We start from the raw sequence: 26590 nt of genomic DNA on the forward strand, positions 1-26590 counted from the left end.
ACCACTTATCAAGGCCCGGAAGCCACTCAGGGATAAGGCTTATTGCAAGTACATTACGTTAGTGTGGAGATTTGATGAAGTGTTTAATTAAGGGGGCGGTTCATTAGGAATTTGTTAACATTAGACTTGAAGACATCCAAGTTGTAGTCCGGAGGGAAGCAGGCAGATGGAACAGAGTTCCACAGGCGTGCAGTTCTAAGAAAGAAGCAATAACTAAAAGTCACAGGGAGCAAGGTCTGGACTATAGGGAGGATGAGGAACTGTTTTGATGCCCATCTTGGTTAAATAGTCTGTGACAAGGATGAGCGCCCTTGGAACAAACTTTGTGCAAATCTTTTACATCTTCAGTCCCTTGCAAATAATTGTATGTACAGTTCCCACACTGACATCAAACTGTGCAGCTATTGCCTCTATAGACACACGACGGTCCTTATCCATGAAATTCTTTATTTGGTCAATCAACTCTGATGTTCAGACTTTATAATCCCTCAAAAACTACCTGCCTGTCTTGAATCTCAAAAGCTGATGCTCGATTCATGCAAGATGGTCTAAAAACAGTCTGAAGCATTCCATACGTTTCTATGGCATTTTTTCCAAGTTTAAAACGGAATTTTGTTGCATATCATTCTTCTAAAGTGTCTTCACGTTCAGACTGCATTTTTGAAATGCACCAGCTGTGACAATCAGGCTTTAGTAGGGTGTATTCTAATTTCTGCTGTAGCTGTTCATTTGAAGCTGAAATCATAAAAATTGGTCAGTCATCTCAGAAGATATTTAATTTTTAAGTTTTAAATGCCTGTACAAAACAAGTCTGGAAACTTATTGAAGGCACCTCATATCCAATAAGTATGAGAATCAGAGTAGAACAATTGTTATTGTGTTTTTAGTTAAAAAAAAAAAAATGACAAAAGTCGGTGTAATCTAAATTTTGCGTTTCGAGTTATGTCCTATCTGTGTGAACTCTTCATTGTCTACTTTATAACATCTAAGAAAAATGCAATTTTACCAAATTTACATAAACCTGCTCTTTATATATTATACACTAGCAGCTGTTGCTAAAAAAACAATAGAAGATGTTAAATAGTGTTAAGTTTTTACTCTCCCCTCCCCACCAACCCCCACCTCCCTGCTTCCCAGAAGAGATTTAAAGAACACAAATGGCTATTTGACCCTTAAAGAATGAATCTTTTGCTAAATTTAAGATATCATTTTTCTGGGGTTTACACCAATTAAAAAGAAAAAAATAACTACCAACTTTGTAGGGGTTTGTTGTGTATTTTGGAAGTTTTAGCAGCAAGAAATATCTTAAAAAAAAAAAATAAATAAATAAAAAGCTGATATAAGTTCAAATAAGAATTAGTTTATTAATCGCATTTCATAATTCACAAAACTGGAATCGTCAGGCAAAGTGACAATCCTGGTTTGATGTCTCTGTTCATGTCTCCCTTTTTTCTTTGTGGATGGGGCATCCTACTGGATGCCAGACATTCATCGCTCTCCCAGAGACTCCAATTGAGAGGTCTTTTTAGGATTCTAGTCATCTCTAAGTGCAATTATTTGTATCTCTCTTCATCTTGGTTAACCGGATATATTCACCGTGTAGTTTTTAGAATTGTTTTTCATGACCCCAGTGGCCCCCTAGCATTATTGGAATGATTAAAATTACGTTTCTAGTTAACAAAACATGTTTGCACAATTTTACATGTTGGTGTAAAATTCCAGTTTCTAACGAACAAAACATATATATATGTAGTAGCGTTTGTGTGTCTGTGTGTACAACTCTCCTATAGCCGACACCACTGGACTGATCATGACCAAACCTGGCATGATGACGGTCCCCCACCTAGGGATGGTGCATGCCATTTTCAAGGTTAAGGTCAAGTCAAGGTCATAGCCTATGTATATATATTTGCCCATACCGCTAGAGTGATTATGACCAAACCTGACATTATGATGGTCTCTGATCAAAGGATTGTGCACACTATTTTTCAAGGTTAAGGTCATATTTGGTGCGGTTCTTCATAAACTCCCCCACCTAGATATGGTGTACACCAAGTTGGGGTTTGCCACCATCCCAAGTTTTACATTCTACAGGTTTTTTTTACCCTCCAAATGTCATGGGTGGTTGAACACTTTTGGCATTGCAACTTTCAGTCATTGCATTAGATGTGGTGTAACCAGGAGATCTTCCTATTTATTCCCACCGGTCTGATTGATGTCTGACAGTCCGATTTATGTCTGTTAGCACGACTGCTGCTGTTGATTCTCAGATGTCTTTCACATATGCTAGTCTATAAACCAACTGTAATTTCTGCAAGCTTGGGAGTCACCACTTACCAAGGCCCAAAGGCCACTCAAGGATAAGGGTTAATGAATGTAAGGTGTTAGTTTAGAGATCGTTAATGGTGTCAATTGTGTAAAAGTTGATTATTTATGGGGACGGCTCAACAAGAACTTGTTTACCTTGGATTTGACGGTTACTATGTTGTATTCAACCGGGAAGTAGGCCAGTGGAACAGTGTTCCATAGGCAGGCAGTTCTGAGAAAGAAGCTTTGTTCATGGAATCTGTATTTAGATTTAGGCACAAATAGAGTGGGGGGAATCGTTTATAGTGGTTGTAGCTAGACAAGTGTTTTTTTGTGAAAGTTTGGTAAGGGGTGGGGGACCATAGATTGAGGTTCACTCCAGCACTTGCCATTTTTTCCTTGTCAGACCACTATTAGAGTATGATGTCCAGGCTTCCTCTTCATATCAAATACATGATATCCAGCATCTGGGGAGAGTTCAAAGGTTGGTTACTCAAATAATGCAGGGTTTATTGGGTCTGCCCTATGGAAGCATACTCATAAAAACTTAACCTTTTCTCCCTTGAAAAAAGTTTAAAAAAAAAAAAAAAACACTGAAAAATGTTGGGAATTTTTCGGTACAAACAACAAACCCCAAAAATGTGGTTCAGAATAAAAAAAAATTATCCAGGTAGGTAGAAGAGAGTAACTTATCTTGCCTTTGATAACAGTTATTTGCTTTAACTGTTATCAAAGGCAAGATAAGTTACTCTCTTCTACCTACCTGGATAATTTTTTTTTTTTTTTTAAAACTTATTTTAAAACGTTTATTTACTTTGGAACAAGAAAAAAAGATTGGCCGACATGGAACGGTCATTTGGGGAGTTCAATAATCGCTCAAAAATCGAAAATTAAACAAAATACTGGTAGAGGCCCATGCAATAGGGATTTTTCCTTGGCCCCTAAAATCAAAAAAGATTAGAGCACTCTTGTAATGATCTGGTCCCTGTTCATTGTGGTGTAATGTTGGTTCTGTGCAGTTCTAGGGGGTCAACCCTCCCAGGCTTTACCATCTCTCTTGGAGAAGGGGTTTGCTAATTGCTGAGGTGCTCAGGCATTTTTTGCAAAGTCAGATGGGCTCCTTTCCTAGAGCACTGACTTTTTCAATCCCACTTTCCAACCCTAGTGTTGCAGTTTTTGCAGTGGGAGAGAATTAAATACCTCCCCACACACATGCGCATGCACCACGCAATAAATGTCATGCAAGTGGTGCTGATCTTAAAATTGGTCGATAAGGATTGGTGAATCAGCAGCAGCTGTCGTGCCAACAGGTACAAATAGTAAAACTGTGTAATAACTTGTATTCATTGGTTCGACGATATAATTAATTTCTCAAATACCTCTATCACTGTAGAGTTTCAATGGCTGTCGATTTTCAACTTTTTAGTTTAGATAAAAAAAAAAATATATTTTTAAACGTTTTTCACACGCATACATTTCTAAATGTGTTTTTTTTTAATCCATAGATGTCTCAACTTGTATATTTGCAAACATATTTTTTAAACGCATACATTTTTCAACTTTTATATTCCTAAACATATACATTTCTAAACTTATCTATTTCTAAACATACGTTCTTCCTAAAACAATGATCTCATCATATTTTTTTATGGATGCTTTTGCATGGTTACTTACGCTTGGATTGAATATGAATGTCATAAAAAAAAAGAAAAGAAAATGTAGCAAGACTCCTTCATGTTGTACTTACTTGGTAGGGGAAAATTTTTATGAAAAAAAAATTTCACCAAAATGTACGTGAATTCATATCCAGTAGTATGGTTTTTATAAAAGAACTTCAATTTTTTAGCCCTACAAACAATATTGTTGCTATTATAGTGATATTCAAGGGAGATAACTCTTTTGCATTTGACCTCGTTTCAAATTGGCTTCTCTCACAAAAGTTTGTACTATCTCCTTCAACTTTCAAAATTTTGCTGAAAGTTGGTGGCAATATTGCTCATAGGTTAAAAACCTTGAATTTTTTTTTTTTTTATAGAAACAAAACGAATGAACGAATTTATGTATATTTTGGTGACCAGTACCTTTTTCTCCTCACAAGTAAGTACATCATAAAGGTTTCTTACTACTTTTATTTTTGTTGTTGTAACAGGCATTAATACTTGTAGCAGCAGCGGCTGCATGACTGAGCCAGTGTGCAAAGTGACGTAACAGCAGAGGAAGGAAAGGAAAGTGTTACGTGAACCGAAATCTTGCTGCCCAACTCCCCACATAGTACCACCCCTGTAGCTTATGTCTCTGATAGTAGCCCCTACATTAAAGTGGCAATGTGCCTTGTTTGGGGTAAAAAAAAAAAAAAAAAAAAAAAAAAAAAGGCATATGTGGACAAAAAGTGACGGGAACACGCAGGTGGCAGAGGACCGGAAAAAACAAAATATGGACGTATGGCTCTGTAGTGGCAACGAGAGACTTTTCAGTCATGTCAAGACAGCAGGGTTTTGTAAAGTACCTGTCAGAAAAGATAAAAGAAAAGACTTTTAAAACAATATGCAATGTGTTATTTTGGAAAGTACCATGAATAAATGCATTTCATTTCAGATGAGTCAAATTGTTTTTCTCTTTTGTGCTCCGTTGTAATTGTCTCAGATACATAGTGGGTCTGAGTGCTACATTTTTATGACATCCATATCCAATCTGGGAGTAAAACTTTTTTTTTTTTTCCTCAAATGACCAGTAACTCACTTCATCAGCAGAATATTGCTTGTTCCATCTGCAATCTTTAAAACTATGAATGAACAAATAAAAAAATATTTTTTACTTTTACAAAATCTGAAGAAGTCTTATTCCCGGTAAAGGCATAAGTGAAAAATGCTGATGCCTTTATTGTCGCCCTTGTCAGGGTTCAATAAAACGAATTAAACAAATTGGTTTTGTGTTTGTCTTTATTTCACGTCTTATTTTAGAGTCCAATATTAAGAGATTTTTATTGAGCTGTCCTTTTAAATAAGCCAATGTAAAATTAAGCCTTACGTTTTTTTTTTTGTTTTTTTTTTATAACAAGGGAGTTGCCACTTATAAAGGCCCGAAGGCCACCTGAGGATAAGGATTAAGGAATGTAAGGTAGCAGTTCAACAAGAACTTGTTTACATTAGACTTGAATGCTATCGTACTGTAGTCTGCTGGGAAGCAGCCCAATGGGACAGTGTTCCACAGGCGGGTAGTTTTAGGAAAGAAGTTGTGTTCATGGAATCTGCGTTTAAATTTAGTTAAGGAATGTAAGATTATGGTCACTAGGACAATAGCATAATAATAGTGATGGAAATTGGGCATAATTTGATTATTCAAGGAGACAACCGAACAAGAACTTGTTTACATTGGACTTGAAATTAGCTGGAAAGTAGGCCAGTGGAACAGAGTTCACAAAATAAGTTTATTTGACATAACCCTCTTTATGATGACTGTTTTCCCCTATCTGTGCCCATGGTTTTATAGGCATCTCTTGTATTTGCAATAATTATCTTTCATTTTAGTTGACTTCTTACAGTAAGTGGCTTCATGCTTTGTCTAGAACAATTGCCAAAAAAAAAAAAAGAGCACAAGAATTTGCAACATTTTAATAAGTTTATTGTTTTTTTTTTGTTTTTTTTTTTCAAAATCTGTTTCAAAAATAGAATAGAAAACATGTCAACAATTTATATATTTTTTTTTCTTTGACATTTTCAAAGATCTTTGTCAATTTGGATAAGTCTGTCGACAATCGAAGTCAATGCAGCACTAGCGGGCGAATCTGCATAATGTGTCAAAAAACTCTGGCCTTGTTCCAGGGACAGAGAAAGATTCTGGTCAAGTGGAATGCAACCTGGAAAAAAATTTAAAACAAAAAAAAGATAAATGAATAATAAATTAAAAAAAAAAAATAAATAAAAAACTTTTTTAATTCTTCTGCCATAAAGAAACCCATTTAATCACAAAACAAATATCGTAAAATACACTTTTTTTCCTCACCCTAAACATGGACCCTGCCATGTGTGAGTAGTTTTCTAGCATGATAAAGTAAGCCCTTTTTTTTTTTTTGTAGCAGCCTTGGCAATGTCTTCAATGTATTTGTTCTAATTCATGTTGCCTGTGAATGTTAAGCAGAGTTTAGATATTTGCAGAGAATTTTGTCCAGCGGTTGTAAATGTGCTGTACACTTTCTCTTTTTCATAGTTTTTTTTTTTTTTTTTTTTTTGCCAAAGTTTTCTTTCTTTGGAAATGGAAGTATACAACTTTCGTCAAGCATTTGTCCGATTAATGAATACTATCTGTTTTATATGCATTTTTTTTTTTCTTTTTCATACCCAAACAAGGCACATTGCCACTTGGTGCATAAGAGGTTACTATTTGGGATCATGTCTAACAGATGACTGTGGGGAGTTGAGCAGCGAGATGTCTATTCACATTACATTTAAACTTCTGAATGTTAGTACAGTCAAGGAAGCAGAAAACGGGGAGGGAATTTCAAAGTCTAGCAGTTTGAGGAAAGAAAGTAGAGTAGAAGGTTTTCTGGCATCTAGGAACCTCCACAGTGAAAGGGTAGGATTTTGCTGTTTGTCGGGTTAGTCGGGAGTGTGTGTGCATTGAGGGGGGAGAAAAAGTCACTTTGGTCTTGGTAACATTCACTGTTACACCTTTACTTTTTATAGCATTCCTCCAAATCTTTAACATAACACGTAGGCACTCAAATAGAAACGTTGCATTTTTACAAATCCAGAAATTTCGTTATTTAATCAATAACCAAACATTTTCTTGATTGATTTTTTTTTTTTTTTCAATCAATCATCATTTGTTTGTTCGTGCAACAAGTAATAGTAAAACCAAAGAGAAAACTTACCTAAAAATGGAAGATCAAGTTCCTGGGCCAACGCTTCTCCTCCCCCTTTCGAAAAGACGTTAGAACATTCCTGAAAAATATAAAAGTTTCTTATTTATAGCACAAACAAATTCTTTATTTTTTTTTTTAATATATATTTTTTTACATAACAGTTTTCAAAGATTTTTTAATAAATAAATACAAAAGTTTCAACGGTCTAACTTCCATATCACAATCAAAATGGGGGCTGACGGTGGTCAAGTGGTTAACGAGATGGACGAGCACCCTGGGTGTCCAAAGTTCAAATACAGTTCATTATACAAAAATCGTTTTCACTTGGGATGTTGGCAACCTATGTCTTAGAATTTTTTATATACTCCTTAGATTATAATATCTACGATTTACGAAACGACGTCGTAAATATCTTTTATTTCAGCAACTTTTATCTTACAAAAAAATTTGCGCTCTGAATTCATTTTCTCTACTACTACTACGGCGTGATGTTTGACCTAGAAAACCATACGTTCGCATTCAACCACCTGCATTTTTAAACGTTTATTTTCGGCTGTTCTCACGTCCCTGTCTTCATAGCGTCATGCTATGTCATCAGACTATTAACCTCAAAGCTTCGGGTTTGATCCTACCTCCCTCCCCAAACTTTTTTTTCTTTTCACCTGGGCAACACCGGGCACCCCTGCATTGTTTTGTTTTTTTCCATCATGTTCGCTGTTTTTTTTTTGTTTTTATTTTTCTGATTTTTTAAGTTTAACAGGATTATTACTTCGCTTATTCTTTACTTTCCATTTTGTTTTGATCCAATCCCCCCCCCCCAACACACACACCTCCAAACACCGGGCAACTCGCGAGTCAATAATATAAAATACTAGCAGGCTCTTCGGCGTTGCCCAGTCATAAAATATGCTTAAATATTATATTTTAATTCATTAAATATTATATTTTAATTCATGCAGATTTCGTATTTATTATTATAGAGCCGATTCTCTGTTGATTATTATATTGTACCTAATATTTATTAATGATTTCAAAAGTAAAAAAATGACTTGGGTGCCATCAACTCGAATCTAAACCAAAACATTTAGTGTTCCAGTCATCCCCTGTTCTGAAAGGCACTCTTCAAAAATGAAAACAAAAACTTGTCCAAAATAAACAAAATGCACAAGTGCCTATATTTGTTAAACATATCCAGGGACAGCTATTTGGTTAGTTTCTTCATAAATAAAAGTTGCATTCATTTTTTTTTTTTTTTTTTTTAATATTGAAAAATTGAGTATGCTGGGATCCACAGGTCAACAATCTTAAAACTTACCTTACAATTTGGACAGACGAAACCACTCATATTTTCTACAATTCCAAGGATGGGGATTCCAGTCTTTTGACAGAAGGTTGCTTCTCGTCTCACGTCCCCAACAGAAACAGCCTGACGACCCCAAGAAAAAATAAAAAATAATCATATCAGTAAAGCAAATATATATTCAGAAATGGTTCACTTTTTTGTCGTCAAAATGAAAAAAATTTGTGAAAACAAGATTTTGTCACTTAATAAAATATTATCCATGTGAATAGGTAAGTTGAGACTAATTTGTAAAACAAATTAAGATTACAAAATCTTGCCTCCTATTATTAGGCTAATTCAGCCAATTTACCTCTTAATTCTTCCGCCAGAGAAAAAAATAATAATAAAAAAAAAAGTGCATACTGTTAAACACAATCACTACTACCATAGAACTGGCAAAACAAATGATCTTTAACAAATTTCTAGGTACTTGTACAGTTTAATCGAGACATTAAAAAATGAAAATACTGAAAAAAGTTTAAATTGTACATATCCGTTATGGAATGAAGTTCTCCGAAAAAAAATTTCACTTAATTTGATCGAGTGGTTTATTTTTTTACAGCAAAAAAAAAAAAACAATTTGTGATGATACTGAGCAAAAGGTTTGAATTTTAGGAAGAAAAGCTAGTATTAAATATGGGGAGGGAGTGTTGGCGCTTTAGATTGAGTTATCTCCCTGTGGCGTGGCCAAAAAATTCCAAGACGTCTATCTTCAACGTGCTGTCATAAAAACGTGTTTTTCCGCTGTAAAAAAAAAAAATTCTCAATCAAATTAAGTGAAATCTTTTTTCAGAGATCTTCAGTCCAAAATGGATATGTACAATATAATTTTGTTTTCGATATTTTCATTTTTTAATGTTTTTATTAAACTATACAAATGCCAATTTCTATCAGCAAAACAGATTTTACAGGGTGTCCAAAAAGTTACTGAAAGGTTGAAAATCTTTGTCATTTTACCATTATGATTATTTTTTATCTCTATTTCAGATATTTTACAGATAATATTTTGGAAATTAATTATGCCAAAGTGTAGCATTGAACAATGTACGCAAGGTGTCAAGTTGTTTTACCAAAATTAGGAGTCAACTTGGCGACAAGATTATCTCTTGCTATGGCAATGTCAAATGACCACCACCTTCCCCAGACTTGACTAGTCCCGACTTTTTCTTGTAAGAATATCTTAAAGAAAGAGTCTATATTAACGAACCCCAAACCCTGAAAGAATCTAAGTGTTAAGTTTGCAGGTTGAAACAAGTAACGTAGAAAGCAATACAAATGACGACTCAACAAACAAAGGTAGATCAAATAAGAAGTGTATTAGGAAAAGGTATATTTACAGGATATTTACATAATGGTGTCAAATAAGAGAGTCTTTGCTGGAGAAACATATCTGCTCTCGGCAGCCTTCGGTGGCTTCTGGTGAACACACACTCAGACTAACTGTGTCTTCCTATTTATGTGTAATTACTATCCCCATATGCAAATGAATGTGTGCCACCACAACACTAAGGAAAACATCAGGAACGAAATAAGGGAGTTAAATCACAATCCAGAGATTCTGCAATCTGTCATGAATAATGTTTTGGAAAAAGCACAAATATTCAAAGCTGAAAATGGGCAACATTTAAAAGACATTATTTTTCATGAATAAAGATTGTTTGAATTTTGCATTTTTAAAACAAATTTTCCAATGTCTTAGTCAGATTGTGTTAAAATTACAGAAAATTTTCATCAAAAATAAAAAAAATCAAGACAGCGAGAGTGATTTTATGATTATAACCTCAGGATCTGCGCATGTGAGCTTAAGTGACCAACTTTTAATTTCAACTTAGAGTGCTCAACAATAAGAACAGAGTTCTTAAATGGGCTGACGTAATCATATATATAGGGTGTCCAAAAAGTCTCTGAAAGGTTGAAAATCTGTCATTTTACAATTAATGATTATTTTTTTTCTCTATTTCAAATATTTTACAGACAATATTTTTGGAAATTAATTATGGATAAGTATAGCACTGAACAATGTACACAAGTTGTGAAATTATTTTACTAAAATCAGGGGTCAATTGTTTTGATTTAAAGAGCTTATCGACGGCATTTTCATGTAAGAGATAGTGCAAGTCACCACACAAAGAAAGAGTCTATGTTGAGAAACCCCAAACCCTGCAAGAATTGAAGGAAAACATCAGGAACAAAATAAGGGAGTCAAATCGCAATCCAGAGATAAAAACGAAGCAGTAAATCGTCTGTTTTTAAAAAATAATAAATAAATAAAAAATATATAAATAAATAAAAAATAAATAAATAAATAAAAAATACGCCCAAATAAAAAATAGGCGACTTTCTAAGAAAAACACTGGTTCTCCGAGGTGGAGACATAAACATTATTATCGTTTTAAAAAATCAAAACAAAACCACTTAAACAAATGAACGATAAAAACGAAGCACTAAATCGTCTATGGCATCATAGCGGAGTAGATTAGGGCACTGGACTGAAATATATAAGGTCCAAGGTTTGAATCCTACCAACAGTCAAGCTACGCTGATGAGGAGTAGGGCTCTGAAACACGTGTGTCTGTAGATTACTGTTTTTAAAAATAATAAATAAAATATATATAAAACTTGAGTTCCTTCAGCCATAATCGAAACAGAAACCAAAACTAAAGAATTCTTGGTAAAATTATTTATGACAAGAAATGGAAGTACATAATTAAACGACCCGGATGTAAGCGTGACACAGAAAATAACACACGCTATCGTATTAATATATAGATAATATATACACACACACATATATATATTTCCCCAAAACTTCTGGCCTTGATGGAGGGGAGACTTAAAACTTGCTGCTATGGTTTCAAATGATCTGAAATAACAGCAAGGGGAGACTTGATTCCAAATATTTCTCGTGTTATATCTCCCCTCTTTGGTTTTCATACATAAAGTAAATTTCACAGTGTATAAGGATTATTTGATACTGGAGATATTCATAATTGTACCCTATTCCCAAAAGAGGGGAGATATAACATATGAGAAATATTTGGAATCAAGTCTCCCCTTGCTGTTATTTCAGATCATAAGCAGTAAGTTTTAGATGTAAGCGGGACACAGAAAATAACACACACGCTATCGTATTAATATATAGATAACATGACAAATTGAGTTGCACCAAACTTCCTTGCACCCGAGCATACTATCAACGCCTCCTGTTTTAGATAGTTTTCCTTTCAGTTCATCAGATTATAAAACTCACATTACATATCCATCGCATCATTCTCATATCATTTCTCGCTATGCAACACATGTCCTCAACCCTAACCCTGACCAGCTTTCACTTCCATGCATCACACTATCCACACATGCCTGATAAACTCTTCCCTTTGCTGCTTAGTAATGACAGAAGTTTCTTGGTCTTGCTCCATCCATTTCTAACTGTTGCATGAGGAGGAGGGAGTAAACAGAGCGGGGACACATGACGGAGACGGAGATGGAGACAACATTTATTATATGACGGAGATGTGAAGGGAAGAGACATGTAATAAACTGTTCTTTAAACACAGAGGGAGGTATATTATGGATGAGGGGGATACAGTCAATACTTTGGAAGTGTTTTTGTATAAAGTTCATTATACAAGACGATGAAGACAAAAACACATTACCTTGCGGTTGATGATAAGCAAAGACAAAAACACATTACCTTGCGGTTGATGATAAGCAAAGACAAAGGCTTATACAACAATATGAGGACATTTATTTCCAGTTGGTGACGGAAATGATGGGAATCCGATGCCAGGTTAAGATTTCTACATTTTGTCTTCTCCTCCCTCACTTCGCTTCCTGGAGGAGCTCGGGCTAACACTCTCTGCTCTCTCTCAACTGCCAACTGAACTCTGTCTCTCCTCTGTCAACTCTAACTGTTTTCGAACCCTAACTTAACTGTATACGTTGAATCTATATTTCTTTGTGACATCAGAACGTGGCCAACATGTGCATAGGATGCACATGTACATGCATATAATAAAATTTACGGTACTCTTACCTGTGGAGTAGTGACAAGAATAAGTCCATCTGGATTGTAGTTCTTCAGATTTTCCACTATATAGACTATATGCTTCCAACATGTGTCCTGGCGACACAACGGACATTCCTTGATTTGAGTTGTTCATTATTCCTTTGACCGAACTTTGTTTTTATAGTTTTTTCTAACTATAATGGATAATTCCACTGCATTCCTGGAATCGTAACTAAATAACAAATATGTATTCATTTTAATTTTTGATTCCAGCATTCTCCTTGAATAATAATTATATTCGACGCTAATTACTTTGTTTCTAAATAAAAACTGGGAATATTATCCCTTCAATATACAACATAACCACCAGCTCCTCTCAGTGCTCCAAATGCTATCACATAGATTAAATTTTTTTAACAATCTTAATAGCTTTGTAACAGAGCGTGGATATGTGTATGGCGGTTGCATGCAAATGTTGAGCCATGTGCAAAGTGACGTCATGGCAAAGAAGGAAAAGAAAAAGAACGTGTCGCGCGGAGATCATGATCACTTTAGAGATGTACGCGACATCACAGTCATAATGAGAAGTCGTGTGGAGCGAGAATGAGAAATAAAGCTTAAAACCTGAAACAGTGAGTTGAAGCTTTCCCATTTGCGACTGAGTCTACAATGTGTTGGGTCCCCCGAGTGTCTACATATTAACATGAGCGTAAATGCGTACTAGGTTACAGCTTTGCCATCCAAATATACTTAATCCACATCAAAGTTCTCGTCTGTCTCCGTTGTCTGAGACTTTTTGCACACAAACTGGTTATCCGCCCTCAACCTACTAGTACTTCCATGGTACTTCCTGTGTACTTCCACGGTACTTCCTGTGTGTCAAGTGCTTACAAGTAAAGAGTGGAACGATAAAATTGTCACCCTAGAAAAGATGACACGATTCCATTTCCGTTTAATGAAAACAGGTTTTCTTTTTTTGTTGCAGACCATCTACTAGTTGGCCAGTTGTGTACAGATCCAAAGAGCAATAGATAGGAGCTTTCTATCATGTCTGAAAATGACACATTGTTCATTGCTGACACTGTTGCGCTCCCGCCAGCGCTTGTGGAAAAGGCATGCGCCCAGTTCCAGATCTGTATCAAGGCGATGATTGAGGCTGAAGGTGGCTACATTGAATAGATGTCAGCTCTACTACATAATCAAGTTACCTAAATTGATTTTTTCAATAAAACTGTTAAAATAAAGCTGTGTGTTGTTTTCTTACGGCAACAATTTTATCATTCCATCCTATGTCATAAAAGATATAGTTGCTCCCTTTCTACAAACTGAGCAGGGAAACTTTCTACTTTCTGGCAGCTTTCCAACACTATAACCACTGATTCTAACCTCGGTCTTCGCAACATTCACTTTCAAACTTTCCATAGCATTCCTCTTAACAAGAGGTCATCCATTGTTTCATAGGCAAGCCATAAAGCTTCTCTTCCAATGAAAATATCTTTCTCTAACCAAAAGTCTTGCATATCCAGGTACCACAAAAGATTGAATCGCACCAGACTCTATTTCCATAAACTATTTTTAAATAAAATTTACGGTACTGACACTGATCATGGCTGTCAAGGAGTTTTATTTGCATGCGAGAACCTACAAGAAATCACTCCAAATCAGCAATATTCACCAACAACCACCAGATTTTTTAGAGCCAGCAGTGGCCCCCACAAACAACTATAGTTTAATTTGTTTTCGAGGTTAGTCCTTTACCAAATCTGTTCTGGTTTTGTGTCATACTTCCACTGGGCAACACTGGTGCATGGATCCTGCTAGTTGTTAAATAAAATTTACGGTACTTTTACCTGTGGAGTGGTGACAAGAATAGCTCCATCTGGATTGTAGTTCTTCAGATTTTCCACTACGGCTATATGTTCGTCCGAAGTACCTGGCGGGGTATCGATGATAAGGTATTCAATATCTTCCCAACAGACGTCAGTGAGGAACTGCCGAATCATTGCTAAAGTAAAAGAAACAAGAAAGGAATTTTTTTGTTTTACAAAATCAAGGCCCAGAGGACAGTTGCAAATTAGTCGTTTGTAGAAGTAATTTAGTATAATAAGATCATTTACGAGGACGGCTGATCAAGAACTTGTTTGCATTGAACTTGAAGATAATGATATTGTACCTATTTACTATGCCTCCCCACGGGACAGAGTTAGACACCAGGGTCGTTTTTTAACGTGGAGAAAAGGTACAAAAATAAAAATTGTCTCAGTCATGAAGGATTTCTCCTCCACCGAAAGAGAACAAGAAATAGAAGTGCAGCATCTGAAGAACAGATACTACACTTTGATCTTGACCAAAAATGATATTGTAGTCAGCTGGAAAGCAGACCAATGGAACAGAGTTCTACAGGCAGGCAGTTCTAGGGAAGAAGCTTTGTTCATGGAATCCATGTTTAGGTTTAGGCAACGATAGAGAGTGGGGGAAATTATTGATAGTGATTTTGGCTAGACGAGTGTTTGTTTTGGGAAGGATTGACAAGGGGGGAGCATAGATTTAGAGCTCAGTTGAAGTCTTGCCATGAAAATAACGATAGAGCAGTGACAGGCTCACAACGGTTTTTCTGTGGGAAAGAAGTTGCAGAGAAGAGAAAAGGGCAGATTTTAAAAGTTAGACATAAATAACATTTAAACTGAATCCTATAAGTTTGCTTCTGACTAGCCAATTTTCATTTGTTATTGTAGTACCATGTTATTGACACTATAATAAAGTATGGCACTTGTCCAGAACACCCACCACTCCATAAAATAAAAAATGAAAAATCTGTACGAGGTACGTGCAATAAGTAATGCTCCTGACCCACTTCTCATAGCAGTAGAGCAACGAAACTTGGCACAGTTATTAGTCTTTCTCTACATAGGAACCACCCAGAGTTATGCATTTCTCCCATCGTTTGATGCAGCTCTGGAGACCGTTTTTGTAGAACACCCCAGGTTGGTCCTCCAACCATGACGTGACTTCAGAAATCAAGGCTGCATCATCTGGGAATCGCTTTCCTTTCAAAAACAACTTCATGGCTGGGAAGAGGTGAAAGTCAGAGGGTGCAAGGTCAGGAAAGTAGTGAGGATGGCGAGATTTTCATAACCACACGCCTGTGCTTCTGATCTGGCGACATGTGAGTTGTGGACTGGAGCGTTGTCCTGCAGGAGGAGGGTACCTTTGCTGATCTTGCCCCGCCTCTTGATTTTGATAGCTTCCCTTACATTCCTCAAAAGTGAAGCATAATAGGCTCCTGTAATTGTGGTACCATTTGCCAAGAAATCTGTCGTCACTACTCCGTCCTCGTCCCAGAAGACTATGAGCATGACCTTGCCAGCGGAGGGCTGCACCCTTGCCTTCTTTGGAGGTGGTGAGTCCAAGTGCTTCCACTGCATTGACTGGCATTGACTGGGCTTTGGTCTCTGGATCATAGTGATGGACCCAGGTTTCATCCTGTGTAATTAGTCTTTTGAAAAACTTTGACTCATCTTCTTGGCACATCTCCAAATTCATCCTCGAGCACTCAACGCATTCTTGCTTCTGGAATGGTGTGAGCAACCTGGGAATCCATCTGGCAGACACCTTATGCATATGCAAATGGTCATGAATGATAGTTTCCACAGACCCTGTACTAATCTTGACATCTTGGGCTATTTGGCGAATAGTAATGCGCCGATCTTCCAAAATGACAGCCTCAACTTGACGGACAGATGCCTCATCAATGGCAGAAGTGGGGGCGACCAGGTCTGGGAGTTGTTTCCACAGACTTCCAGCCATGTTTAAATTCACAATGCCAGGGTTTTACAAGGTTATATGATGGGGCATTATCAGCATAAGTTTCTTTCATTTCACCAAAAGTCTCCTGTGGTGTGCGTCCTTTCAAATACAAAAACCGGATCACTGCTCGACATTCAACAGGCTCCATTTCACACCTGACTCAGTTCAAACACCTGTAAAACAGAAACCACAATTAGTTTAGAGCTGTAATTTGCCACACAACCCGTAGAGATATAAATCATTGCACATGCAAAACTGGAAGTGGGTCAGGGACATTACTTATTGCACGCCCCTCGTACTACAGGGTAGAGCGATAAAATTGTTGCCCTAAAGAAAACAACACTACAGCTTTATCTTAAAACTTTTATTGAAAAAAATCAATTCAGGGGTCCGGAACTAGGAGCATGCCTTTTCTACAAGCACCAGCCGGAGCTCGACAAATACTTGGCGAATGTCAGTGATCAGGCTGGCTTTGTTGTTGTGGGAGGTCATGTTGGTGATGTTCTTGACGTATTAACAAATGAAGTAGTTCAGCGAGTTCAGGTCGGGAAAGAAGGGAGGGAGCAGTGAAAGAAGGGTACAAAGTCGTAGCACTCGTTCTAGAGACAAGCCGGGATCGCTTTGGACTTGTAGGCTGGTGCTGAGTCCTGCTGCCACACCCAGGGTCTGCCAGCGGCCACCTGATTGCACCAGGGCATCATTACACTTTTCAGCACATCCATTTTTGCAAGTCATAATCTCCTTTCGATTAACTACACTTAATTTCAACGTTTGCGACTTCCGGTTTCGCCATGGATGCATCGGCAAAGATGCCCCTTTTTTTTTTCACTTTCTTTTTCTCCGTTGCGTTACAGTTACGAGCCTGCCTGCCTGCCTACTACCCCTTTTTTCTTTTACACTTCTCTCCACCCGGGTTGCCTATTTTTTGGGGTGGGTGGGGAGGCTTCCTTACTCAACACACCAGGGCAATGTCGGGTACTCCCGCTAGTTTAAAAATAAAATTATTTAATCAATTTACATGAGTTTTGTAATGTGATATTTTTATTTAATCATGGCTACGTACATTGTACAGATCTGTTTTGTTTTTTTATAGAAGGGGAATTTTGGACAAAAACCAAAACTAAAGATAAAATAATTCCTACAGTTACCTGTTTTTCTGGGCCCTCGCCAGACAACTGCCTCATCTTTGTTGTCAAGTAGGAAAGCTATCGACATCACCCCCAACCGTTTCTCATCATCTATGAAAACGGGAAGCCATCTATGATGAAAAGATCAATAATAAAACATTTATCGACAATCAATAAAAAAAATACAAGATTTTGAACAAAAGATAAATTATCGAAAACGACCTTCAGTCTGTAGCGGAATGGTTTTATTGAGTCATGTTTATTGTGGTGTATATAAAATTCTGCAGGTTAGTACAGTTGTAGAAGTAGGAAACAGGAAAGCAATTCCTCAAATTCAAAGTCTAGCAGTCCGAGGGAAGAAACTATTAGAATAGGAGGGTTTCTGGCTTCTGAGGACTTCAATAGTGAAGGAGTGGGATTTTGCTGCTTATTGAGGTAGTCAGGAGTACGGACATTGAGGGGGGCACAAGTGCTATAAGTTCATCAGAACACATTCCATTAAAGTACTGCGTTAACACACACACGAATGCGCCATTGCGTTGATGAAGCTATGAATGATTTTGCGCATGCACAAAAGTAATAGAAATATGTTGGCAAGTTGGTATGAACATTTTGCATTTCAACTTGCCAAATCTTTCTGTATGCATCCTTTGTGTATGATTACTATTTCCTATTAATTTTAGTGTTATGTGATCAGTAGTTTAATAGTTTATCGGTTAAATATTTTCACACATACACACATCTAGTTAACCATTTGGGAGATTTAAAAACAAAACAGTAGTTTATATCATTACACTCCAGCAGTGTTCATCAAACACCACCTCTCTTAAAAAACAATGTTCCAGATATAAAGTGAATTCCGTTATAGAAGCGTTGATTTAACTTAAATAAATATGCATCAAATGCATTTGAAAGCCAAATTAAAATGCAATTTACAAAAATATGTATATATTATTCCCAAAAGCTATAGATTGAAAGTAAGCATTGTCTATCAAAACAAAATGTCACTAATACATTTTTTTTTACAAAGGAGTCACCACTTATCAAGGCCCAGGGCCACTCGAGGATAAGGGTTAATGAGTGTCAAGGGGAACATGTCAGTCATCGTTAGTAGTGGAAAGAGTGGGAAAAATTATCGATAGTGTTTTTCATGAAAGTCAGGCCAGGGAGAATCATAGATTGGAGCTCAGACAAGCACTTGCCATAAAAATAACAATCAAGCAGAAACAGGCTCACGACGTCTCTTCTGTGGGAAAGAGGTTGCAGGGAAGAGAAAAGGGCATCCCCCACTAGGCTACAAAGTCTATTTTGAACTCTGTCAAGTCAGGATAAGCTGCTTCTAGTAGCTCCTGCTCAGATGTGGCAACAGTATTCCATCCTTGCCCATACTTGGCTCTTATACATGTAAAAAATTGCATCAGCACTGAGATATCTACTGAAACGGTAGAACGATCCCAACATTTTCCCAGCAGCCCTGGCAACGGATGATCCTTCTACCGCTCCAGAAGATATCTCACTAATGATGCAATTCTCTATGTATATAAGAGCCAAGTACGTCCGAAGATGGAGTACTGCTGCCACATCTGGGCAGGGGCTGCAAAAAACAGCCTATCCTGCCTTGACAGAGTACAAAATAGACTCCGTGGCTTGGTGGGGGAGGCCCTTTTCTCTACCCTGCAACCTCTTTCCCACAGAAGAGACGTAGTGAGCCTGTCATTGTTCTATCGTTATTTCCATGGCAGGTGCTCGTCTGAGCTCCATTCTCTGGTCCCCCCCTCGCCAATCTTTCTCAAAAAACACCCGACTAGCTGAAACCACCGTCAATAATTTTCCCCACTCCCTATCTGTGCCTAAATCAAAACGTAGATACCATGAACAAAGCTTCTTTCTTAGAACTGCACGCCTGTGGAGCTCTGTTCCGCTTGCCTGTTTCCCTCCCGACTTCAACCTGGATGTCTTCAAGTCCAACACAAATTCCTGATGAACCGCCCCCCCCCCAAGTAATGACACCTTACCAATTCTCTAATACTATTGCTACACTATCCCTTTGATTACTGTACACACAATAACTCTTATCCCTGAGTGGCCATTGGGCCTTGATAAGTGGTGAACTCCATGTAAAAAAACAAAAAAAACAATGTGTTCCATCTCAGATCAGGAGTAAATGTCAAGCCCAGAAGTTTGTCAAAACATGGAGCCTCCTCAAGATGAGAGCCATTCATTTCAATTGATGCCAGCGTTAATGATGGAAAGATAGAAATTTGGTCTTTGATACATCAAAATTAATTAGCCACCTCCTTCATCAAGATCAGAGGAAAGAGAATCAGAGAGAACTTGGTCGTTTACGGCCCTTGATGTGCTGCCATAGATGGTAGTGTCATCAGCATAAATGTCTACAAATGATCTTCCAAATTAAAATATTTTCATTATTTAATTCCATTGAACTTAAGGCAAACTTAAAATGGTACGCGATTCATTTTGTATTTAAAATGGTTGAATAAATTAAGAAAATTATTAATATTTATATTTTAATTTGTCAGGAATTTTAACTTATTCCGACACTTTTTTTTTGTTTTCTCCATGCGATACTTTAGTTTATTTTCTAATTTAGTATTTATTAAAAAAAAAAAAAAAAAAAAAAAAACGAAATAAGCAAATAATAAACTGACCCTTTCTGACACATGTGGACGTCTCGGTTTTCAAGGTTAAACATTTTCGGTATGCTTGGGCCGCAAAGATCTACGTCCAAGATCCCAACCTAGAAAAGAAGAAAACCAAAATTTCTTCAAAGGTTCAGAATTTTGTAACTTTGGTCAGCAATAAACTCTCAGTAAGCAACAGGATTTGGTCAAGAACAGACTGGTCAAGGATTGTAGGAAAACCTCTACTTATATATAAAAAAAAAAAAAAAAATGCGTGTCAGTGCACTCCCTATGGACTCCAAAACGTCTGGCCAATTTCTATGAAATTTCACACAAATATACTTTATGTGTCTGGGAGTGTTCTTAGATAGGTTTTGTACCAGAACGACTCTGATAAGTATCAAAAATCGTTAATCAAAAAATCTGATTAAAGAAGGAACAATCCAATTTTGAACACAGTTAACACCCTTATAAAGCCCACACAAGTAGAAGGGACCAGCATAATAAATCAGCAGTAGGTTCTTTGATAAGACAGGGGCACATTCAAAATGAATGTTTCTGTTCAGATCACAACTGAACCATGACACTCAACTTTTGAATTTTACAACATATTATAAACTAAGTCACTGCAGAAAGGCATGTGAAGTTTCTTCCGAATGCACCACAGTGAGTCCCAAACTAGAGCAGGCAATCAATCGATTTGATTGAAAAAAAAAATGGGTGATTTCACGAATTTCAATGACAATAAAAGAATGGTGTAGAACATTCATTGATCCTCATTCGATCCTGGGCAATGTTGGGTCTCCCTGCTAGTAAAAAAAAAAAATAAATTTAGGTATTATAACTTATAAGGTTTAGAATTTTATTAGATTAAAAAGAAATGCCATTGTTCGTTTCTTCAAGTAAACTACTTCCTATGGCTTCGTAAAAGTTCACATTTTCTTTCACTCTCTTTTCCGCCTTTGGGTTTGGGTTTGTCACAGGTTCGAAACACTTTTTTTTTTTTATTTTACACCTGCAAACACCCGGGCAATCTGGGTACTCCCACTAGTAATATCTCAAATTTAGAAAAAAAAAAAAAAAAAGAGATTAATTCTTTTGTGTGTATGTGTGGTGGAGGAGGGATGATTTCTTTCTCTATAAACAATCCCATAATCTGTGATAGTATCCATGAAACCCATTAATCACATTTTTATTTAACAATGGATATTCTAACACATTTTTTTTTTACAGAAAATCACTCCAGACAAGGCATGAACCCACTTGATGCAAGGGGCTAAAAAGAAAAAAATATATCGCTTCAAGGTTAAAAAATGTTATATGGATAGATTTCAACCACAGAAAACAGCAATTCTGCCTCCTTTGTCAGAAACATTGCTCACAGGATGCAAGGACTACAACGAAGTTTAAAAGCTAATGATCAAATATTACAAAGTGAAACGATAAAATTGTCACCCTAAAGAAAACAATACTACAAATTTATTTTAAAACTTTTATTCAAAAAATCGATTCAGGTAACTTGATTATGTAGTAGAGCTGACAGCTATTCAATTTAGCCGCCTTCAGCCTTAATTACTGCCTCGATACAGGCCCAGAACTGGGAGCATGCCTTTTTCACAAGTGCTAGCGATCAGGCTGGCTTTGGTGTTGTGGGAGGCCATGTTGGTGAGGTAATCGATGTATGACAAAACAAAGTAGTCCAACAGGTTCAGGTGGGGGGGGGGCAGTGAGGGAAGAGTACAAAGTTATAGCACTCCTTCTGAAGCCAAGTCTGGGTCTCTTTGGACTTGTGGGTCAATGCCGAGTCCTGCTATCACATTCAAGATCTGCCAGTGGCTACCGGATTGCACCAGGAGATCACCACACTCTTCAGCACATCCAAGTACACTTTGGTGTCGACTTTAAAGCCTTTGAAGATGTGAGGTGGCATGATGTGGCCCTCACTTGAAACCACACCAAAGACCATAACTGTGGGTCGTCCAATGCGTTGAGCTGTGCCCTCAAGCGTTGACCCATCCAGATTTACATTTTTAGGGTGCTGGCAATGGTCCTGTTGTTATAACTTGGATTGGTAGAGAGCATGAGTTGTACAGTGGTGCATCTCCGATCTCGCTCGTTGAACATTGTGTCACTTTTAGACATGATAGAAGGCTCCTATTGTTCCTGGGATTTGTACACAACTGGCCAACTAGTAGAAAGAAGACCAGTTTTCATCAAATGGAAATGGAATCATGTCGACTTTTCTAGGGCGACAATTTTATCATTCTACCCTGTATTAGCATTCTTCAAGTAAAGAAAACATCTTTTCATCTGCACCTGACATATAAAAGAACATTAAACAGAAAATCCATCCATCCAATTAACTCTTATCCTTGGGTGGTTTTTGGCCTTGATAGGTAGTAAGGAAAAGCCAAAAGTTAAACTTACCTTTTTGCCTGCATTCAACAGACCGAGTGTGAGTTGTGAGGCCACAGTACTTTTTCCAACGCCCCCTTTGCCAGACAGAACGAGGATAACATGTTTCACAGACGAAAGGTTATCTGTCGATCCTAAATAGGAAGATAAAAAAACAAAAAAAAGAAACATTAAAAGAAAAAAACTGACATGTAGGTATAAAACAGCGTGTATCAGAAACATGATGGGGGTTCCATTGTCTGCTATTGGCTTCCGTTGGCTTCTGTTGTCTTCCATTGGCCTCCTGGACATCTTTGTCAAACTCAGAGTGATTCTGGAAATATTACTTTGTGAATGAACTCTCCTATGCTGTGACATAGGAAACCCTCGAGGAGACGGATAGCTTCAAATACCTGGGCTGCACGTTCATTGGTACCGGTCAAGGCATGAATGAGATTGAAACGCGCATTAATGCCGCACGAGCTGCCTTTTGTCGACTCCAAAGGCGATTATGGTCACGGCCTGAAATACGTCTGAGGACAAAAATACGAATCTACCAGGCCCTCGTCCGCTCAATACTTTTGTATGGATGTGAGACCTGGCCCATACGGAAAGCGGATCTGCGACGCGTAGAAGTTTTCGACCACTACAATCTCCGCTGCATTCTCCATGTCCGTCCCTTGGATTTCGTCGCCAACAAAGAAGTCCAGTGTCGCTGCAATCTCCAGGCAATTACTGACCTACTGTGGGCCCGACGCCTTCGATGGTTCGGCCATGCCTCTCGCTGTGATGCAGGGGTCTTTATCCACGAGGCTATCTCCCCACGTCCTCTACCCGGCTGGAAAAAGCGTGTCGGTGGCCAGCTAAGAACGTGGCTCGGGACTATCAAAGCCGATGCTGAGCTTATTTCGGGCCCGCTCATCTATGGCCTGTCTCGTTGGAGACGTGACTGGCTGTTGCTCACTCGGGATCTTGCCTCCGATCGCCGGGCTTGGGCCGCAGCAATAAGAGATGTGCATCTTCATGAAGCCGACTCAACTCCTCCAGGGTGAATGTCGTTTCAAGTACAAGTATGCTGTGACACACAGCGTGAACAAACCAACAAAGCCTCCTCTTTAAAAGAGCTTGGTTAAGGGGGATGATTCTATTGGGTTGGCACTGTGTCTTGTTTGGGGTGAAAATTGAAAAAAAAAAAAAAAAAAAATTTGATTTTGAGTTCTTGCCTTTTATTTTGGTTTAAGTTATTTCAATTTGGTTGGATGAATTTTTCGAGTCAAAATCAAATTTTTTTTTTTTTTTTCAATTTTCACCCCAAACAAGACACAGTGCCACTTTGAAGCAGGGGGCTACTATCAGAGACTTAATTAGCAGGGCCATTATGAAGCGAGATGAGTAGAAAGATGTTTGTTCACATTACACTTGAACTTCTGCATATCAGTACAGTTGGGAAAGCAGAATCCCGGAAGGGAGTTTCAAAGACATGCAGTTCTGGGGAAGAAACTATTGGAGTAAAAGGCTTTCTACCAAAAATCAAAGAGTAAATTTCTACCAAAAATCAAATTTCTACCAAAAAAAGTATTGCAAATCTTCTTGAATGTTGGCAAAAAGTTGTGAATGCGAATGGAGAATACACCATTGATTAGTTGTTAATTCTTATTTAACTCCGTCACCTCTCATAGACCACACATCATTCAGTTGTCATCTATCTTTTCCTCATTGTTACATATTTTTTGTCAGTTACTTCTGTGTTGTTGGTGTGGCTAGGACCCACTGTTTGAGTGACTTCATTGTACAAATAAGTTCTTTATTTCGTTGTTGTATGTATAAATTCTTTATTACGTTCTAGAGTCACCTCCCAACCAGGTCGACTCAACATAACGTTTTCCCCTGTACTCATAAAGATTCCCGTCCCCCTTGTCTACTGTTATCGTTTTGTCAGTCTTTGGGCTTGTCCCACCTAACATTAGCATCGACACATACACAAAGACTTGGGGCGGGGAGATAGAGGATAAATATTGTGAAATTCTAACTGTTTTGTGTTTACCTGCAAGCTATGAGAGTTACCTCGTGATTGATTTTCATAGACCAAGATAGATGTGTTTTATCCTTCCCTAAATTCAACATATGGTCAGTTTTTGTAACAAGTTAGGATATTCGGTGCATCTTAAATAGTATGTGACTACTCCACCCAGAAATATGTTTTAATCAGGCAACGTCAGGTATATACAGCTACTCACGTTATAAAATTATTCAGAGAATACAATCGAATGTTCCCGGATATCTACGTTAGTATCTATGTGCACCAACATCTACGTAATGACTTTGAGAGAGAATACCCTTACAATTTCTTAAAAAAAAAAAAAAAAAAAAAAAACGGGGAAAAACTGAGACAGGTGCATGCAAGTATTATGTTTTTTCTAAACAGTTTATTTCTTGTAAGTAAAAAAGAAAAAAAAATACTCGAGCTGAGATCGAAACAAAAGTTAAAGTGTCAAGTATGATAACCATTAGGCCAGCTTGACATCTTAAAAAATGTTTTCAAACCTACTTATTCTAAACATAAGGAATTTCTCACGTGTGCATTCGTGAAATAGTTGACAAATAGATAAATATCCGATGACCTCCCTCCCAAGGACCAATTTTTAATTTTGACCCCTTAGCAGCCCTTTTTTTTCGGATGAAAACCGATTTAAAAGTTTCCCACATGTCTGAATACCCTATATACCAAATTTGAAGTCTGTAGATTAAAAAATCGTTGAGTATATAGGTTGAGAATTGTCCTCACACACACACATTCACTTTTATAGATATATATACTAAAAAATTAGCAAATGTTTGTTTCGTGTTTAACGTCTTTTTAATTGATCATGACAATGGTCGGATGATGATGACCTATATACTACAAATAATAAATAAACAATTACTTATGGCTCATCCATGAATTGTATAAAATAATTATTATAAAGAAAAAATATATATAATGTTTTGTTAAACAATAAATACAATTTCCACATGTACCCACCAGTAGGCGCAGCCATTTTGAATCTCGTGAGTTCAAAGTAGCGAATGAACAAGAACCGTTTCCGGTTCCGATTATCTCTACGCGTCCGGTTCCGTAACCGGGGAAACGTAAAAAGAAAAAGAAAAAAGCCGTAAATAAAATGCGAATGATAAGAGAAGTAGTGAAAGGAGGCGAAGAAAAAATAATTAGAGGGGTAAATAGTGAGAGAGGGAAAGTAAAGGGAGACGGGAAAAGAGGAAAACTAGAAGGGACCAAGCGGGACAGATAAGTATAGGAAGAGGGAAATAAAGGGAAGAGAGGAAAGTGAAGAGGGAGAATGAAGAAGTAAACGTAACAGGGGAAAATGTAAAGGAAAGAGAAAAAGAAAAAAAATGAGAGCGGAAGAGAGAGAAAGAGAGAGAGAGAAAGAGAGAGATAATAAGAGGAAAAGTGAGAGACTGGAAGCGACGAGAGGGGGGAATTTTTATCAAGAAAGAAATATGCATTTACTTGAAAATAGATGACGTCACAAAATAAGTTTATTTTTTTCAATAGTTGCCAAGAAAAAAAAAAAAGAAAAAAAAAGAAGAAAAAAGCTATTCTTCTTTCGGCACACGTCCAGAATTCAACCTAATGATAAAAACAAAAATACAGATTCTTGGTACTTGTACAGTTTAATGAAGACATTAAAAAAATGAAAATATCGAAAAAAAGGTTATATTGTACGCATCTGTTTTGGACTGAAGATCTCCGAAAAAAAAAAATTCACTTAATTTGATCGAGTAGTTTTTTTTTGTTTTTTTTTTACAGCGGAAAAACACGTTTTTATGAGAGCGCAATTAAGGTAGCATCTTTGAATTTTTTTTACCATGCCACGGGGAGATAACTCGGCATAAACCGCCGACATTCCCTTCCTGTCTTAATTACTAGCTTTTCTTCCTAAAAATCGAAACATGACTACCTTTTGCTCGGTATCATAACAAAAGTTTTTTCGCTGTAAAAAAACAAAAAAACTACTTGATCAAATTAAGTGAAATTTTTTTTCCCGGAGAACTTCATTGCATAACAGATACGTACAATATAACCTTTTTTTCGATAGT

The 26590-nt window shown here is 37.2% G+C and overlaps 2 protein-coding genes across 3 annotated transcripts in view; one reads left to right on the top strand and one right to left on the bottom strand.

The window, feature by feature from the left end:
- The window catches only part of LOC145266586 (dual specificity mitogen-activated protein kinase kinase 6-like), a 64991-nt gene extending 51270 nt beyond the window's left edge, over positions 1-13721 (top strand). The window contains exon 9 of one of the 2 annotated variants that reach the window (XM_080122432.1): positions 13505-13720. In XM_080122432.1, the coding sequence (XP_079978558.1) occupies positions 13505-13550 (46 nt within the window). In that variant the 3' untranslated portion in view covers positions 13551-13720. Of the gene's footprint in view, positions 1-13504 lie in introns of both variants that reach the window. The other variant, XM_080122433.1, reaches the window with a different exon arrangement.
- LOC145266587 (cytosolic Fe-S cluster assembly factor NUBP2 homolog) lies at positions 5907-25892 on the bottom strand. The gene is made up of 8 exons (XM_080122434.1): positions 25512-25892; positions 22523-22644; positions 20123-20211; positions 17475-17584; positions 14370-14524; positions 8484-8594; positions 7178-7247; positions 5907-6163 (listed from the first exon to the last, which is right to left on the bottom strand). The coding sequence occupies exons 1-8, from the start codon at positions 25525-25527 to the stop codon at positions 6024-6026; spliced, it is 813 nt and encodes a 270-aa protein (XP_079978560.1). The 5' UTR covers positions 25528-25892; the 3' UTR covers positions 5907-6023.
- Between the last annotated feature and the right edge of the window lie 698 nt (positions 25893-26590).

Source organism: Euprymna scolopes, chromosome 41, assembly GCF_053919585.1.
Source record: "Euprymna scolopes isolate OS-2025 chromosome 41, ASM5391958v1, whole genome shotgun sequence".
Classification (NCBI taxonomy): domain Eukaryota; kingdom Metazoa; phylum Mollusca; class Cephalopoda; order Sepiida; family Sepiolidae; genus Euprymna; species Euprymna scolopes.